A 17838-nucleotide genomic window follows, 5' to 3' on the forward strand; every position below is an offset into this window, starting at 1 on the left:
AAAAATACGGTTATTAACCGGATCTTCATAAATCCGGATATCCGAATAGTTTCTCAAACGAATATTAACCGGATATCCATGCCGTCCGGATTTTATCCGTCTCAACGGATATCCGTATGGATATTCGAATATGCGGATAGTCCCAGCCCTATTCTTTACAGCTAAAATAAGTTCAGAACATTTCCAAAAACTTTCATTCAGACAGTTTTTCTTTTTTCGAATATGTTTTAGTAGAAAAAAATTTTCAAAAAAACATATATTTTCAAGTAATAAGCAAAAACGCAATTTTTATAATTTTAATGTAATTTACTTAAAAAATTATTTTTTTACTTAGAATTTACCATCTTAATTTAAGCCTGGTATCTCTACTAAAATTCAAAAACACTACAGATATTAATACAGATTCTGAAATGTACGTAAAATACCTTTAAAGTAAGCTCAATATGATATTTTTCCTATAATCCTATCAGAAGCTATGATGATTTTTTGGCCAAACCCTAAATTCATAAAGTGGGGCACTCGAAATCGGACTTAGAGCTATGGTGTATTCAGCAATTTTTCTTAGAATCATCATTAGATTACGTTTTTGCTATACTCCTGATGAAAAAAAATTTGACCCGCTCTAATATTTATATATGCGCCAGTAAAAAAATTATTCTATGAATTTTATTTTCCCTTACGGTCCTGAGTTTGAGCTGGAAACGCAAATTCTAAGAGCAGAGCTCTGTTGCCTCAACATTTTGCCCATCTGTCCCAATGACAGGCATCCAAACCAACTGCTAAGCACAAGTACGCCACACTCCCACAACTGACGATCGTTGCTTACTCAGCAGTTTACACACATACACATATATATGTATAGGTAGATGCACACATACAATACCCAGCAAACATTTTCCAACAAAACCGCTCATCATTCTAGCATTCAGCTGGGAAATCAAAACCAGTTTCTGCACAAGGGCGGCTTTATGATTCAATTGGAAACAGTAGTGGAAAAATACTAACAAGGCTAGCTTTTTGTGTAGATGAAATAGTTGTGCGTTAAGTAGTTTAAATCCAATCTCGGTCTGATGAGTTATATTACGTATTTTGCTTATTCACGTACTTGATTGAACTAATAGGTATATAGGTAGGTGGTAGAATGGCTGCCACCCAACTCGCCCTTGTAGATATTAAGAAACCATTTTGATGTCGGAAACTCGTCTAAACCTTCTGAAGGTGAAACGGATATAGCATAGCAGCTAGATTTGTTGTTGAAATAAGTATTTAAAATCTCTATTTCAGACAAAAGTTGAAGACATTTCACTTAGCGAGTTCCATAGGATAAATGTGTTCCAGCTAGACCTGCGCATTTGCAAGCTTGTCTATAGGCTACTAACCGATGCAGACAACTAAAAGCTTATCAAGTGACCTAGTCAACAGATTTTGTGGCATATATAAAGCTTAGGTCCATATTCCTGCCATGGCGACTGCCTTGGTATAGACGTAGATCTGCTCAACAGACCCCTTTTCATTTTATCATTGAAATGTGGCTATGTGGTGCTTGAAATTGTACAAGGAGTGGTATTGTTCCAATTACTAAGGCTAAGCGTTCTCATTACCTTTAAAAGTCGGTGCCAAGATTATGTATATTTCAAACTGTAAAATCAGCTAAGAGTGACTTGCGTGCATCTACTAACCTTGAGCACCAATGTAGTGCAGCTTGAACTTTAATTTTATTACTTAATTAATTATCGTTTAACGGTATTGACCGACCAGCATGTCGCGCCAGTCGGTTCCGCGTTAGGCTTAGTGGCGCCACACTAAGTAACACCAAGGGGATTTAAATCGTATTCAACCTTGACCTTCCAGTATATTGGCAGCACCCTCTTCCACTGATTTCGAAGACGCATGCACAGTAAATTTCAGCCCTTCATCTGAGTTTATCTTTCATATGTCAGTGTATATTTGCATGCAGTTTTCAACTCTGATTGTGCCTTTCTTTGAAAATAATAATCTGTTTCGGTTCCAGTTATGCCCGCTGGAAATATATTAAACTCACTGCTGGCCTGTGATTTTTTAACCCTCTAGCGGTTTTCTGCAGATGTACAGAGTTTATGCAAGTCAACTTTAAATATTCAATTCAAAATAATTTTCTGTAGGCTAGTGAGACAGTGGTTCCTCCATAGAGCCATGGGACACCACAGCCTTGTACAACCATTTTTATTCCCGAACAGCTATGTATATACAAGCGTAGATAGTCATACAAACTTTTCGCAGGATCTCATAGATAGATTGTTTGTCCTAAATACTTGGTAATAGTGATACATTTAGTATTGCCAGTCACTCAAAAGAGTGTGTCTTCCTCGTTAAGTGAAGCAAATCTGTCTGTATGCCAAGCTTCTCAGGTTTGTCAACGTTATCACTGAATGGTTACCGTGTATAAAATAATCTTCATGTCACTTAAGCTGTAATTTGCTAAGATATCAGCTAGCTAGCTTTCAAACCAAATCTCTTACCGCCCAATGAAATATTTAGCTTTGAAACAGGATGAACGAGACAGCTAAGACTTATGCTGGATAAGGTAGCAGTACGTCGGACACATTGAATTATGAATTTTCGTCGTGGTTATTATATACAGCAGTGAACAAAAAAATAGCAGTGGCGATTTGTATCGCATTCCGTCAATTAAACTCTTTTTTCGAAAATTTAAGAAAAAGGTTTTGTAACTGAAACTGTGTAAATCGTCTTTAAAACGTTTTCAAAAAAATACGAAAATTCTAGAAATTTTACAAAAATTTCGAATTTTGTAGCTCAATTTTTGTCTATCAAAGTACAAGTTATATATTTTTAAAAATTCGCATTGACTTTTGACAACTTCTTTTCCAAAGAGTGTATCAGATTCTCTTCCACATAAAAAATAAGGCTATGCGCCCTCCGTATTGAAGAAAATCTGAAACACACTACAAAAAAAAAAAAATTGTATCCTTAGGCAATTGTGGCATCCTTCAAGTCGCTTAACAATTGTCTAAATGCTGTCTGGGTAATGCTGACGTTGGTTGCTCATTGGTGTGGTTTGCAAGCAATTTTGCTGTTGTTACTGTACGCTTCTGCATTCAATTCGGTTTAGTTCAGTTGCAATCGAAGCTCAATTCCAACTGCTAAAATCGCATTTCTGCTTAGCGCAATTTCAATGTTTTTACACGCTTTTTCGTTTTTATCTTTTTATTATTGTTCCTCTCGTTCGTTATTTGAGTCATGTACATTAGACTGGGTCGATTTATTAACCGATATCGCACCATCGATTTTTTGATAGGATTTGTGCTCAGGAAAAAAGAGTTCCCCTACGCATACCCAAAAAAATAAGTTTCGAGCCTGCGAAATTTAATTTTTTTGACTTTTTTTCGACAATGATTTTTAAGGTTTTTTTCATGACCTACTAAAAAAATTTTCATATGTATACCCTGTCCGACCCAAAAATGTTCGCTAAAAACTTTGGCGATAACAGTTTTTGAAAAAAAAAATTTTATATTTTTTAGCGGACATTTTTGGGTTGGACAGGGTATAGATATGAAAATTTTTTTAGTAGGTCATGAAAAAAACCTTAAAAATCATAGTCGAAGAAAGTCAAAAAAAAATTAAATTTCGCAGGTTCGAAAATTATTATTTTTTGGGTATGCGTAGTGGAAATTTTTTTTCCTGAGCCCAAATCCTATCGAAAAATCGATGGCGCGATATCGGTTAACTTTCGTTCATACAAATCGACCAACCCTAATGTACATTCCAACAAAAACACTTATGTATACATTATATTTAAAGAACATGTGCTACATTTGATCACAGAAAGCTTACAAAAAGGGGCCTAATATTTTTAATAACTTCAATACTCCTAATGTTAGCACTTATTTCTATGCACTGACGCTAACAGACACACACACTATCAGGCATAGCCTTATGCATAAGTGTAATGAATCTTATTAGCTGAAGCTAAAGTTTGGCCTTATTTTAAGTCATTTAACGAATTATATATTCAAGAATTTTTTAAAGTTAGCTGACCCCCACATTACGGTGCACTTCTTGTAATTCCTGTTTTTTTATCATCACTCACACCATTTTTTGTTGGGTAAATGCATATTTATGTACATATGTCTTCAACTGCGTGCTTTTCTGCTTTTGATTTTTAGCTAATTTTGATTTATTTTAACTTTAATTTTGTATAGCATTTCATTAGTTGCTTCTACTTCTTCATTTATTTTCTGCATAATTGTAGGAGAGGCTCCAGTTGGTCATACAAATTATCTCTATATGCTGCGCCTATTTACATATATAATATGAATATACATACATGTACATATGTATATAAGTCTGTATGTATGTACATATGTAGTTTATGTATTTCTTATCTCTACTCGCGTTCGCCTCTTAAACCATAGCCCTCTTATGCATCGTCATTTTTTGTTTTGGGTGTGTAAATATCGTTAAAAAATACTCTCCTATAATATAGTTAACAGTTTTTTCGAATGACGTCTGTTCATATGTATATATATATAAAGATATCTATATGTGTATGTAGATGTATGTATACTTTTATGTCACAAATAACAAAAGCGAAAGGAAGAAAATCATGCTCTACAAGTCACTTATCGTACCACGCCTGCTATATGGCGCAGAAGCAGGGACAATGGCAACATCCTATGAAGCGGCTCTGGGAGTTTTCGAGAGCAAACTTCTTCGAAAGATTTATGGGCCTCTACGCGTTGGTGATGGCGGGTACCGAAGAAGATTTAACGATGAGCTCTACGAGCTATACGCAGGCATCAACATAGTCCATCGAATTAAAACGCAGCGGATATGATGGCTAAGCCATGTTACGCGAATAAAAGATGACGGTCTGGCTAAGAAGAGGGCGCCCCCACTCCGCCGGAAGGACCAGGTGGAAAACGATTTAAACTCCCTTGGTGTGACCAATTGGCGCCAGTTGGCAGAGCGAAGAAGCGACTCGCGCGCCTTGTTGGACGGCCATAACCATTTTAACGGTTAAGCATCAATTAAGTAATAAATAATTTGCACTGTTGTGCAGGATAAATGCTTTGATGCAACCAAGTCTTAGATATTCCTTAGTCGCGTACAAATTCAACATCTTTCGTGCGTACTGGGTAACGCGTAGTGCTTCGGTAGCGGTGAAATTGAATAAAATTTTTTTAAATTTAAACGTAATCTTTATACTAAGGTTTATGTATCTGTAGTAGGGTTAATCACTCCACCTCTGCTTTTGTAGTTATGCAAGAGGTGTTGAATCTGACGTTACTCTCTAGACACCTGGGCTTCCGAGCTATCAAGTTAAATTGTGTTCTCTGATCACCTCTTTGCTGGCCACCGGTACATACAGTTCTCTCTTGACGAGACACGTCTTCATAAAATCTCTTCTAGGAATCTTAAACAAATCAACCGGAAATTAATGGTGGTAAGTCCAAAGAGAGAGACAGTAACAACTGCGGCAGGAGCGGTGCTAACCCAAAGAAGGCTGAAGAAAATCCTGTCAAAAGATTCCGCTCGTTCGTTGGGGACCAGAGGGATGTCGACGGAAGCTGAGTGTTACACGGTGAAGAATCCCTTAAGTTTCAAGATGGCACGCACAGATCTGTTTCACTGTCGGCGATTGCTAGCCTAAAAAAATCCCACCCATCCTCTTTGGGGTAACCGAACTTGTATTGCTGGCTGTTAACTCCTTTAAACTCTACAAGTCCCCTAAACCGAGAATAACATAATTCTTGCGCAACTTCTATGATCTTTGACGATAACGGTATCCCCTGCCAAGTGGTGACTTATGCCGATGTCGTGGTAATCGTTGTCAGGAGGAAATGACTGAGGGCGGCTTTAAAATAACGCTTGGACGCTGTGGCCCGGTGTTCTCAATCACGCGAATAAGCTGGCAATCCTTATAAAACGGGGCTGGGTTGGTTCACGAGCAGGTACAAGATTCTTTAAATTCGATCATCCTCAATTGGGGTTATGTAGGTACTTTGGGATCGTTATTGCAAGTAAGCTGTAATTCAAGCAAAATATGCTAGACATGATTAGGAAGCCTAAGGGTTCCTTGTAGAGCTTTCGAATGTCAATTAGCAAACGCTGGCGCTCTCTCTGACGAAAATGGCGGCAGCGCCGAATCAGCTTCGACTTCGACCTGACAGGAAAGACTATTATAAGACGCCTTTCGCCACGCGAAAATTCCTCAAGGGAGGAATGTGCAGCGAAAATGGGGCTGGACTTTGGTGAACCTGTTCACGGAGGAACCAGGCTAGCAGCTCTGTGTCAGCCACTTAGACTGTTAGGGTATTTAATATTTACTCAGTTAGACCGTCCTCTCTTCGGAGGTTATCGCGCCTTACATTTATTTGTCTAGTTAGACCGCTATCAAAGCGCTAACTCTGCCACTGTGAAGTCGAAGCTTCAGAAATTTCTTGGCCTTACTCAGAGCGGAATCGAACTGCTTCGTGAAAAAATTATCTGTGTGCTAGGGCATAAGAATATTCAGTAGAGATTAGGGATTCCGATGGCCAATTGCTGCTTCTGGGTAGATAGACTACAAGCTACCTTGGCAAGCAAACGACCTCCTGCGTGTGTCGGAAGTCTTTCTGCTCAGTTTCTGAGCACAAAATATTATTATTTACAACCTTCATTTTTCAGCCAAATGGCAGTTCATGCGTTGCGTTTTAAAAGCCTGAACAACCCCAGCTTTAGTAGCTGTGTATGGAAAACGACAGGATAGAATCATCCAATAAGTTCAATATATGTCCGTCGGAATAAGGCCTTTTCTGTTCAAGACAGCCAGATATGAGAACATTTGGGAGTTCCGAAAAGATACCCACAGCTTGCATAATCTTATGGACAATTATACGTACATACATTTATAATTAGGTTTAGTTTCGACTTACCACATGTACGCTGCTCTGTAGATTGCCTGCCATCATCGCAGCCGCAGCCGCCTCCGTTGGTTTCTTCTCCGTCTTCTTTGCTGCGCGCTTATTTTTACTCTCAAGAAACCGTTTTTGCAACGCCGCCGTCTCATGATTTTGCTGTTCACACACAGTGCTAAATGTCTGCTCGTAGCGCGGCACGCAATCCGTTTGCCGGCGCCTATAATTCTCGATGCGCCGCCTAAGCCTATCGACCATTTGTTGACGTTTCGGCGGCACAGCTTCGGGGCCGCAACCGCCCTGATTGATGATCTGATTGTTAAGGCCGAGTGTCGGACCGTTGATGTTGTTGTTGTTGCTGCTGTTGTTGTTGTTGTTGCCGGCGCCGATGAGGCCGCCCATGCTACCAGCTGTTCCAGGCGTTGTTGCTGACGCTCCAGTCGCGCCTGCAGTGCTTCCAATTCCGCCGCCGCCGAGGCCAATGCCGCTGCCAATTCCGCTTCCCGCGCCCGTTGCAGCTGTATTGTATGGGGAATGTTGGGGCTGTTGTTGTTGTTGGTGTTGTTGTTGCGTGTTCGCCTTCTGTTGCTGTTGTTGGTGATGTTGCACCTGTATTTGTTGTTGCTGCTGCACATTGTGTAGCTGTTGTTGTTGTGTTGCTTGTAATTGCTGATGGTGTTGTAAGTGTAATCCTAATGATTGTTGTTGATGCAATTGCTGTTGCTGTTGTAGATGATGATGTTGCAAATGTTGTTGCTGCTGTAATTGTAAAGTAAGCTGTTGTTGGCGCTGTTGCTGTTGGTGGTGTTGTTGCTGTTGCTGATGTTTTTGCTGTTGGTGTTGTTGCTGTTGCTGCTGGGCTGCGGCGGCTGCCTGGCTGGCGCTCTGAAACACAGGAATGCCTCCAGCATCCATAAATACGAATTTTGTATAGCGATTTTGTCGTCGCCGTCGTGTCGCGCTAGTTCATTGACCAATTCGGTCCGAACTTCGGGCGTCCAACGTCGATTTCTAAACGCAACGCCGAAGTGTTATTCTACGTCCAAACCAAACAACGCACATCCAAAATAAAAACGTGTAAACTTAGTATTCTAGTTCCCAGCTTCGATAGTGATATAAAGTTTTGCTTTCGGGCTCTTGGTTTTCAAACAAGATCAGCGATCTCTATGGGGAAGATGCTCTATCCATGTAAACTGGCAGTGTATTCTCGAGTCCATATTGATTTTATTAACACTTTTTTTCTATTATTCTGAAATGGAAAGTATGCTGATTTATGTACATAGATGCGATCACTTCGATCATTACTAGTGCCAAAACTGCGATCCTTTGAGGGCTCTCTGTAAATAGAAGAAACAAAAAATATGTGAAGATTTTTTAAGATTAATGCTCTTACATGTAAGTGAAGACGAAGAAAGGGGGAGTTATTATATCTCAGTGTATGTGATCTGACTAATTATATCAGTGTTGCGGAAGTGAATCTAGAAATTGAATTTTTTTGACTTAGATTTTTAAGGTTTTTTTCATGACCTACTAAAAAAATTTTAATTTGATTGTAAAATTTTCATATGAAAATTTTTTTAGTAGGTCATGAAAAAAACTTTAAAAATCAAAGTCGAAAAAAAGTAAAAAAAAAACGAAATTTCGCAGGCTCGAAAATTATTTTTTGGGTATGCGTAGTGGAACTTTTTTTCCTGAGCCCAAATCCTATCGAAAAATCGATGGCGCGATATCGGTTAACTTTCGTCCATACAAATCGACCCACCCTAATGTATATACTCTGAGTTATTTTTAGGCTTTGTCTCTGAATCATGAAGCATTGTGGACGCTTATCTTAATCGCGTTGAGAAATACTGAGCATCAATTTTTCCTTAGGAAAACTCAGGATATCAGGAAAGTATTTGACAAAGAATCGGTTCATCTTTACTGCTTTAATAATTGGAACCTAGTTTTTTTGAAAGGTGCAGGGATCAGCAAAGAGTTTCTGTTTATAAGCGTATGGAATAAGAATGTCCATTTGATCTCTTTGAAGCAGACAGGAGTAGTTACCAAGTGCTCCTTTTTCATAGCTCAACACGAACTATCATTGTTCGTGTTTAAATAATCATAATCACAATAGAGTTGAAAACTAACGATATTCGCCTACCGACTGTTTTGAATATCGAAGAAAAAACACTATCGATAATACTACACGGTTGAAAATGTTGGTCTAAATCCTAAACTTTAAACTTAAACTTTTTGGTCTACATATATGACCAACTTTTTCTGGTTCTAAATGCAGACCTTGCAAAATTTAAAACTAAACGAGCTCATTTTGACTGGTTTTGAATTTAAACATTTTGATTTAAATTTTAATCCAGACAATTTCCATTCTTCAAACTTTTCAACTAAAATTGAAATTTATAATATATTAAAAATTGGGTTTATCCTCCCATAGTTTATAATATAGACCAAAAAAAGTTTAAAAACGCGGTACGGCTAAAACTTGTTGGTTCTAATTTCAAACTTTCATATCATAGAAATTTCTTAAAACTATTTAGTGGTTTTAAAATATGAAAAAGCTTTAACTCAGCAGTCTGCTTTGCTAAGTTTAAAAAATAAACTAAAATGTTTGACCGTGTATCGAACTCTAAAAAGAAACGAACAGCTCTACAATCTTACTTACAATGCATTTTTTTGGTTCTGACATTAAATAGAAGTGTAAGAGTAAAGATGATCGCACTATCGATTGTTCTCGATACTTAAGAAAATAGCATCGATATTACTGGCGAATTCTTAAATCAAGCAAACACATCCCATGCATAGTACTCCATTTCAGTTGATTGGTACCAAGCTCATAACGATATTTTTCGCTGAATTATCGAATTATCGATAGTGTTTCAAATCTACAATGAGGTAAAATCTGCATACTAATAACTTTTTTTAAATTTTCGATACTAACTTAAACTATCGATAATACTTATAATTTGGAACTCTTGATAATATCAGTAGTTTATTGATGTTTTTCCAGCACTAGGAGTCATAATCTCCATACCCATTAATTTTTTATGCTATCGATGCTATCTGTGATCAAAAAAAAATTTAACATACTTTTGCAAGGTTACGTTATGTCGAAGATCTTTCATACAAGATGACTTTTATAAAACTACTGATGTGTTGTGTTTGAAAACTATCGATTGTGATTATAATTAGAAAATATCGATAATTAATCGGTATTTTTTACAGCTCTACATAACAACACTATATGTATTGGGTGGCGAAAAACTATCGATAGTTGTAGCATCTACTCGATATTAGAAAAACGATGAATACTATCTATTAGGTTAGGGGAACTGGCCGGTCAATCATAACCGCACATAGAATAAATAAGTTTTTAGTGTTACCAGAATTTGTTTGCAGACCAAACGGAAAAGCACAATTAGGTAAGAGGACTTATGTATGGAAACAAGCTTAATTGTTGCCTCTAGATCTGACAACCCTGTCGCGCCTAGTAGATCGCGCGCGCAGGACGCTTACAGTTCCCATATCTGCTTTCTACTGACGAGGCCTAATTTATAAGCATGTGACGCCAGAAGATAGTGTCCCCTTAGTACGCCCATCATCAGGCTAAAGTCTTCTCTATTTAGAGATATGAGCAACTTTATGAGTCTAATATCCTAGAATTTGTAAATGATCTTAAAAATGTTGCAACCCCACGCTTCTGTTCACGCTTTTCAAGCTTGACTGATCATATGCAAATACTGTCTCCTTTTGATTCTTCCCAAGCGTATTGGGACGTCTATTGTATACTCGTCGAGGTTGCACCTTTGCCAATTCGTCGTCCTTTTCTTGGCCTTCCATTCCTAACTACTATCGATAGAGGCTGTGAGCTTTATTTAGAAATGAGTCAACAAGCACACATTGAAATCAAGTTCTAAAATTTGTTTAAATACATCAACATTATACATTTAACTCGAATTTATTTAGAAAGTTTATTATAGCAGAGTTTTATACAAAATTTTTCAAAAATTTTTTGAGAACAGCTAGATTCGATTCGCCAAATTTCTGGGTACCTGTGGCTTTTGCAAAGCGATTAAAATATCACAGCGATAGCTACAATAAAAATTGTAAAAAATAATGACTGTGCCAGCCCCTCCGTATTGTTTACAATCTTAAAGCCAGTCATAGCTCAAGTCACAGAAGATTAATTAGCCTGTGCTCTAGTGGGCAGTAAACTGCGACTGCGCCATCTGTTGCCACTTAGTTGCAGCAGAAATCACATATTGTTTAATTCGTGTAATGTCAGATAATTGCTGTGTAGTGATAAGGGCTGTACTTGGATTGATTGCGATTAGATCATATTTCACTTCTATCACTGTTCTAACACAGTCACGGAAAAAATCGCAGTGAACAAGAAATCACAGTTAAAAATCACGTTGTTGTGAAAAATCGCAGGATCTGTGAACTTTACTTCATACATCTCATTCATGTTCACCGAAATGCCTCAAGTTTTTTGGGATTTAAAAAAAACTTTTTTCATGTAACTTTACTACCCATAATAAGCTAATTTTAAGTCCGGACAACATTGTAGATTTTCTTTTTTTACGTTAGTACTTTTATGGTTTTTCTTTTAAAAAAAATTTTTCGATTATTTTAAGCATCAGTATTATCGATAGTTTCACACTCTCAAAGTGTTATCGATAGTTTTCCCAGCTCTAGTACTCGTTCGATGTTGCAGAGATGCTCTATGCAGTACTGTGGGGCATATTTGGCATTTTTCAGAGCCATGGCGCAACGATACAAGGTGGCAGCATGGTACAGCTGATTATAAACTTTTTTATTTGATTTGATACATCAACTTCCGGTGCCGTACGATTTTGACATTTGTCCATCGAATTTACAAAAACAAAGTACATGCAATTTTTATTTATGTTTGTAGGTATGTCACCATGCTGCCACCTTGTATCATTCCGCTATGGTCAGAGCGCACAGCGCAATCGCGTTTTTTTTTAAGGATATTCAAAATTCAAACTGCAAACATGATCGATCGATCATTGTTGTTGTTGACATTGATGAGTAATGATGAATTTGTAAACAACTGTCACACAAAACTATCGCTAAAAATGGGCTAACAAAAGCTAACAACACTGTCAAACTCAAGCTCGAGCGGATATTATCGAACTCCATAAGATTCTCAAAAATCTTTAAATTGATTTGAAAACATTTGTTTGAATTTTGCAACACAGCACTTGCAAAGATGCAAACGAGCCAAGAACAACACTCGCTACTATTGTAAACAAATCGAAGAAGTTACTACTACACTCCTAGCACGTTATTTATTTACAAACATTTCTGATGTCGACGACCAAAACGTCGTGTGGCTTTTGTAGCCGTTAGGGTTAGAATTGTCGACGTATTTCGTATTTTTCGTTAAAAGTCTTTTGTGTTTACTATACTACAAAAACCAGCAAGAAAACAATAAATTGTGTACTCTACCACTCTAATGTCGATGTATGACTGACTGCAAAGACAACGAATGAGGCGCTATAAATGCTGAAATACGGCGGTGTTCGGTGTGCTATGCGATTGCGATGCGTTATATTGGGCGAGTTGGTTGGGCTTGTTGGCTGGCTGGCTGGCTGATTGTTGGGTTGATGAGTTGTATTTTACTCAACACAGAACAGAAATGAGTTTGAGTTAACGACAGCGGTGAGTACGTAGCAGTAGCACAACTGAGTGTTGTTAAAAATTTGGGCTGGTTTGGAACGGGCTGAAGTGGGGTTAGTGTGGTGCTGGTGTGGATACCAGTTTGTTGTTGAGACTGCTTGCTAGTTCGCTCTGGTTCGAATACTGGTCATATTAATAGGGAGCCAAACAAAACAGTCGCATGTGTGTTGTCGTTGGAGAACGACACCAACCGAATGACGTAAAACACATACGCAAAAGTCTTGATGCCAACCAACAACAAAGGCTCTAGTTGATTTTCTTCAACAAAGTTTTTGTTGTATATTTTACGACTATTTTGCTATATGACTTGGCTGGTTGAGCAAAATTGGTTGTTTGGTTGATTATTTGCTAATCTTGGCCTTCGAATGAATAGTCAGATAGTTTGCTATGCCAGCTGATTGCTTGGTTGTTCGTTCGTTGTCAAGCTTCCTATTCGGTTAGTTCGAAGTTGAAAATGTTGTGGAGCTCTCTGTGCTTGTGGCCAACGACGAGTTTAGCGTTGCATTGAGGCGTCAGGAAACCATAGGAAAGTTGATAATTATCGACTTACAGTATGTCTAATAAATAGCAATAATGGGGTGTATTTAAGTATGAAAGCGTGTAAATATTCGCAGAGCAAAAGGCAAATAAAAGCGTTTTAGGTATTTATAAGGGGAAAAGGCATACCAATTTTTTACTGGTTATAAATATTGGTTGATGACATTTTCGAATATCTTGAACATCGAACAGGAGTGAAATAATAACGATTTTAAATACAAAATATAACGCGTTGAGGAGTCGTTCGAAATTTTCTATTGCAAGGTTTGCCACAATTTCGATTATCTTTCGAAATCTTAACCCAGATTTGGGCATTAAAACTTCTCAGCATGCTGAATTTGTATGCTTGATAGGACATACATATAAACAGACCTGATGTGCACCGCGGGATGTAGATTTTCCCAATAACATAATCTAATTTCAGTTTTAAAAAATTTTTATCACGTACACCTGCGAATACAAAAATAGCGGCAAAAATTATTATTTATTTACTCTGGTTAAAATTTGAAAATTTTTTCAAAAACTTTATTCAAATTTTCAAACTTTTTAGAAAACTATTTGCTATGCATCTTTCACATTGATTTTCGAACTTTTATTTTTTTTATTTTTTACTTAAGTTTTCTTTCATACAAAAACAAGGTCGTACACTTTTATGTAAAAAAAAAAACCTTTTGCAAAAGATTTAAAAAATTAATGCGAATATCGAGATACCTCAAACTTTTACTTCCTTAGACTGAAATGAATTTGGCCTCAAATCCGCATACACAAACTTTTTTTAAACTTCATGGAAATTTGCAAATTTTAAAGAAAAATTTCAAAAATTTCTACAACTTTCGAATTATAATTTTTTTAACTTAGTTTAAATATTTTTCGTTTTTGCAAAAAGCTCGGTTTTGAAGTAGCCGAAAATCTTTTCAAAAACTTAATAAAAAATTCCAAGCTTTTTTTTAAATTAAATGAAAATTTGGAAATTTTCAAGCAAAGTTTCAAAATTTGTAGAACTTTCGAATTTATTTTTTTTTTAACTTGGTTAAAATATTTTTCTGTAAAAAAAAACTCGTTCTCGAAGTGAGTAGTTAATGAAAATTTCAAAATTTTTTAGCTTTAGAAAAGGATTTGAAATGTGTTTTTGTTATTTGTAGTATCTTAAACATTGATTTTCGAATTCTTTTTATTATTTTTTATTTAAAAATTTGTTTTCCATATTAAAAGAGAAAATGTTTAAAAAATTAGATACAAAACCTCACACTAAATTTTTTTTCTAAACTTCGAAATAAAAATTTTGAAATTTTTATGAAAATTTTGAAAAACTTGTAAAACTTTTGAGATTTTTCAAACAAATTTTTTTAAAATTGACTAAAATATTTTTCGTTATAAAATTAAAAAAAAAAAAAAATGTGTAATTAACGAAAATAAATAGGTTTTCCTGTTATTTTTGCAAAATGTGTATTAGAATAGGAATTGAAGATGTAAATTAAGTAAAAATTTGTAAACTCAACTAAGTACAAATTAAAAAACACAAGTAAGGAAGGCTAAGTTCGGGTGTAACCGAACATTACATACTCAGTTGAGAGCTACGGTGACAACATAAGGGAAAATAACCATGTAGGAAAATGAACCTAGGGTAATTCTGGAATGTGTTTGTATGACATGTGTATCAAATGGATGGTATTAAAGAGTATTTTAAGAGGGAGTGGGCCATAGTTCTATAGATGGACGCCATTTAGGGATATCGCCATAAAGGTGGACCAGGCCTGACTCTAGAATTTGTTTGTACGATATAGGTATCAAATGAAATGTGTTAATGATAATTTTAAAAGGGAGTGGGCCTAAGTTCTATAGGTGGACGCCTTTTCGAGACATCGCCATAAAGGTGGACCAGGGGTGACTCTAGAATTTGTTTGTACGATATGGGTATCAAATGAAAGGTGTTAATGAGTATTTTAAAAGGGCGTGGGCCTAAGTTCTATAGGTGGACGTCTTTTCGATATATCGCCATAAAGGTGAACCAGGGCGTGACTCTAGAATTTGTTTTTACTATATGGGTATCAAATGAAAGGTATTAATGAGTATTTTAAAAGGGCGTGGGCCTAAGTTCTATAGGTGGACACCTTTTGGAGATATCGCCATAAAGATGGACCAGGGGTGACTCTAGAATTTGTTTGTACGATATGGGTATCAAATGAAAGGTGTTAATGAGTATTTTAAAAGGGCGTGGGCCTTAGTTCTATAGGTGGACGCCTTTTCGGGATATCGCCATAAACATGGACCAGGGGTGACTCTATAATGCGTTTGTACAATATGGGTATCAAATGAAAGGTGTTAATGAGTATTTTAAAAGGGTGTGGGCCTTAGTTCTATAGGTGGACGCCTTTTCGAGATATCGCCATAAAGATGGAACAGGGGTGGCTCTAGAATTTGTTTGTACGATATGGGTATCAAATGAAAGGTGTTAATGAGTATTTTAAAAAGGAGTAGGCCTTAGTTCTATAGGTGGACGCCTTTTCGAGATATCGCCATAAAGATGGACCAGGGGTGGCTCTAGAATTTGTTTTTACGATATGGGTATCAAATGAAAGGTGTTAATGAGTATTTTAAAAGGGAGTGGGCCTTAGTTCTATGGGTGGACGCCTTTTCGGGATATCGCCATAAACATGGACCAGGGGTGACTCTATAATGCGTTTGTACAATATGGGTATCAAATGAAAGGTGTTAATGAGTATTTTAAAAGGGTGTGGGCCTTAGTTCTATAGGTGGACGCCTTTTCGAGATATCGCCATAAAGATGGAACAGGGGTGGCTCTAGAATTTGTTTGTACGATATGGGTATCAAATGAAAGGTGTTAATGAGTATTTTAAAAAGGAGTAGGCCTTAGTTCTATAGGTGGACGCCTTTTCGAGATATCGCCATAAAGATGGACCAGGGGTGGCTCTAGAATTTGTTTTTACGATATGGGTATCAAATGAAAGGTGTTAATGAGTATTTTAAAAGGAGTGGGCCTTAGTTCTATAGGTGGACGCCTTTTCGAGATATCGTCATAAAGGTGGACCAGGGGTGACTCTAGAATTTGTTTGTACGATATGGGTATCAAATGAAAGGTATTAATGAGGGTTTTAAACGGGAGTGGTGGTAGTTGTATATATGAAGGCGTTTTCGAGATATCGACCAAAATGTGGACCAGGGTGACCCAGAACATTATCTGTCGGGTACCACTAATTTATTTATGTATTTAATACCACGAACAGTGTTCCTACCAAGATTCCAATGGCTTTTGATTTCGCCCTGCAGAACTTTTTCATTTTCTTCTACTTAATATGGTAGGTGTCACACCCATTTTACAAAGTTTTTTCTAAAGTTATATTTTGCGTCAATAAACTAATCCAATGACCATATTTCATCCCTTTTTCGTATTTTGTATATGATTATGGCATTTTTTTCATTTTTCGTAATTTTCTATATCGAAAAAGTGGGTGTGGTCATAGTCGGATTCCGACCATTTTTTTCACCAACACAAAGTGCGTTCAGATAAGTATGTGAACTGAGTTTAGTAAAGATATATCGATTTTTGCTCAAGTTATCGTGTTAGCGGCCGAGCGGAAGGACAGACGCTCGACTGTGTATAAAAACTGGGCGTGGCTTTAACCGATTTCGCCCTTTTTCACAGAAAACAGTCATAGTCCTAGAATCTAAGCCTCTACCAAATTTCACAAGGATTGGTAAATTTTTGTTCGACTTATGGCATTAAAAGTATCCCAGACAAATTAAATGAAAAAGGGCGGAGCCACGCTCATTTTGAAATTTTCTTTTATTTTTGTATTTTGTTGCACCATATCATTACTGGAGTTGAATGTTGACATAATTTACTTATATACTGTAAAGATATTAACTTTTCTTTTAAAATTTGTCTTAAAAAAATTTCTTTTTTTAAGTGGGCGTGGTCGTTCTCCGATTTCGCTAATTTTTATCAGGCATACATATAGTAATAGGAGTAACGTTTCTGCCAAACTTCATCATTATATCTTCAACGACTGCCAAATTACAGCTTGCAAAACTTCTAAATTACTTTCTTTTAAAAGTGGGCGGTGCCACGCCCATTGTCCAAAATTTTACTAATTTTCTATTCTGCGTCATAAGTTCAACTCACCTACCAAGTTTCATCGCTTTATCCGTCTTTGGTAATGAATTATCGCACTTTTTCCATTTTTCGAAATTTTCGATATCGAAAAAGTTGGCGTGGTTGTAGTCCGATATCGTTCATTTTAAATAGCGATCTGAGATGAGTGCTCAGGAATCTACCTACAAAATTTCATCAGGATACCTCAAAATTTACTCAAGTCATCGTGTTAACGGGAGGACGGACGGACGGACGGACATGGCTTTTACTTTCCTAGACTGAAATGAATTTGGCCTCAAGTCCGCATACACAAACTTTTTTTTAAACTTAATACATATTTATTATTGTAAACAAGTAAGGAAGGTTAAGTTCGGGTGTAACCGAACATTACATACTCAGCTGAGAGGGCTGAGAGAGCAGGGAAAATCACCATGTAGGAAAATGAACCGAGGGAAACCCTGGAATGTGTATCTAATGAAAGGCATTAAAGAGTATTTTATGAGGGAGTGGGCCATAGTTCTATAGGTGGACGCCATTTAGGGATATAGCCATAAAGGTGGACCAGGGATGACCATAGAATTTGTTTGT

General features: G+C 36.9%; 2 protein-coding genes across 5 annotated transcripts in view; one reads left to right on the plus strand and one right to left on the minus strand.

Annotated features, from left to right (window-relative positions):
* The window catches only part of Synj (synaptojanin), a 566615-nt gene that overhangs the window by 488642 nt on the left and 60135 nt on the right, over positions 1-17838 (plus strand). The window lies entirely within an intron of this gene.
* Positions 1-17838, minus strand: part of mam (mastermind) — a 366289-nt gene that overhangs the window by 178410 nt on the left and 170041 nt on the right. For 3 of the 4 annotated variants that reach the window (XR_010950490.1, XM_067770881.1, XM_067770880.1), the window contains one exon: positions 6915-8233. Coding sequence is in view for 3 of the 4 variants with exons in the window: in XM_067770881.1 (XP_067626982.1) it covers positions 6915-7811 (897 nt within the window). In the remaining variant the exon portion in view is untranslated. Of the gene's footprint in view, positions 1-6914; positions 8234-9558; positions 9576-17838 lie in introns of those variants that run through there. The other variant, XM_067770882.1, reaches the window with a different exon arrangement.

Source organism: Eurosta solidaginis, chromosome 3 (assembly GCF_040869045.1).
Source record: "Eurosta solidaginis isolate ZX-2024a chromosome 3, ASM4086904v1, whole genome shotgun sequence".
NCBI classification, from domain to species: domain Eukaryota; kingdom Metazoa; phylum Arthropoda; class Insecta; order Diptera; family Tephritidae; genus Eurosta; species Eurosta solidaginis.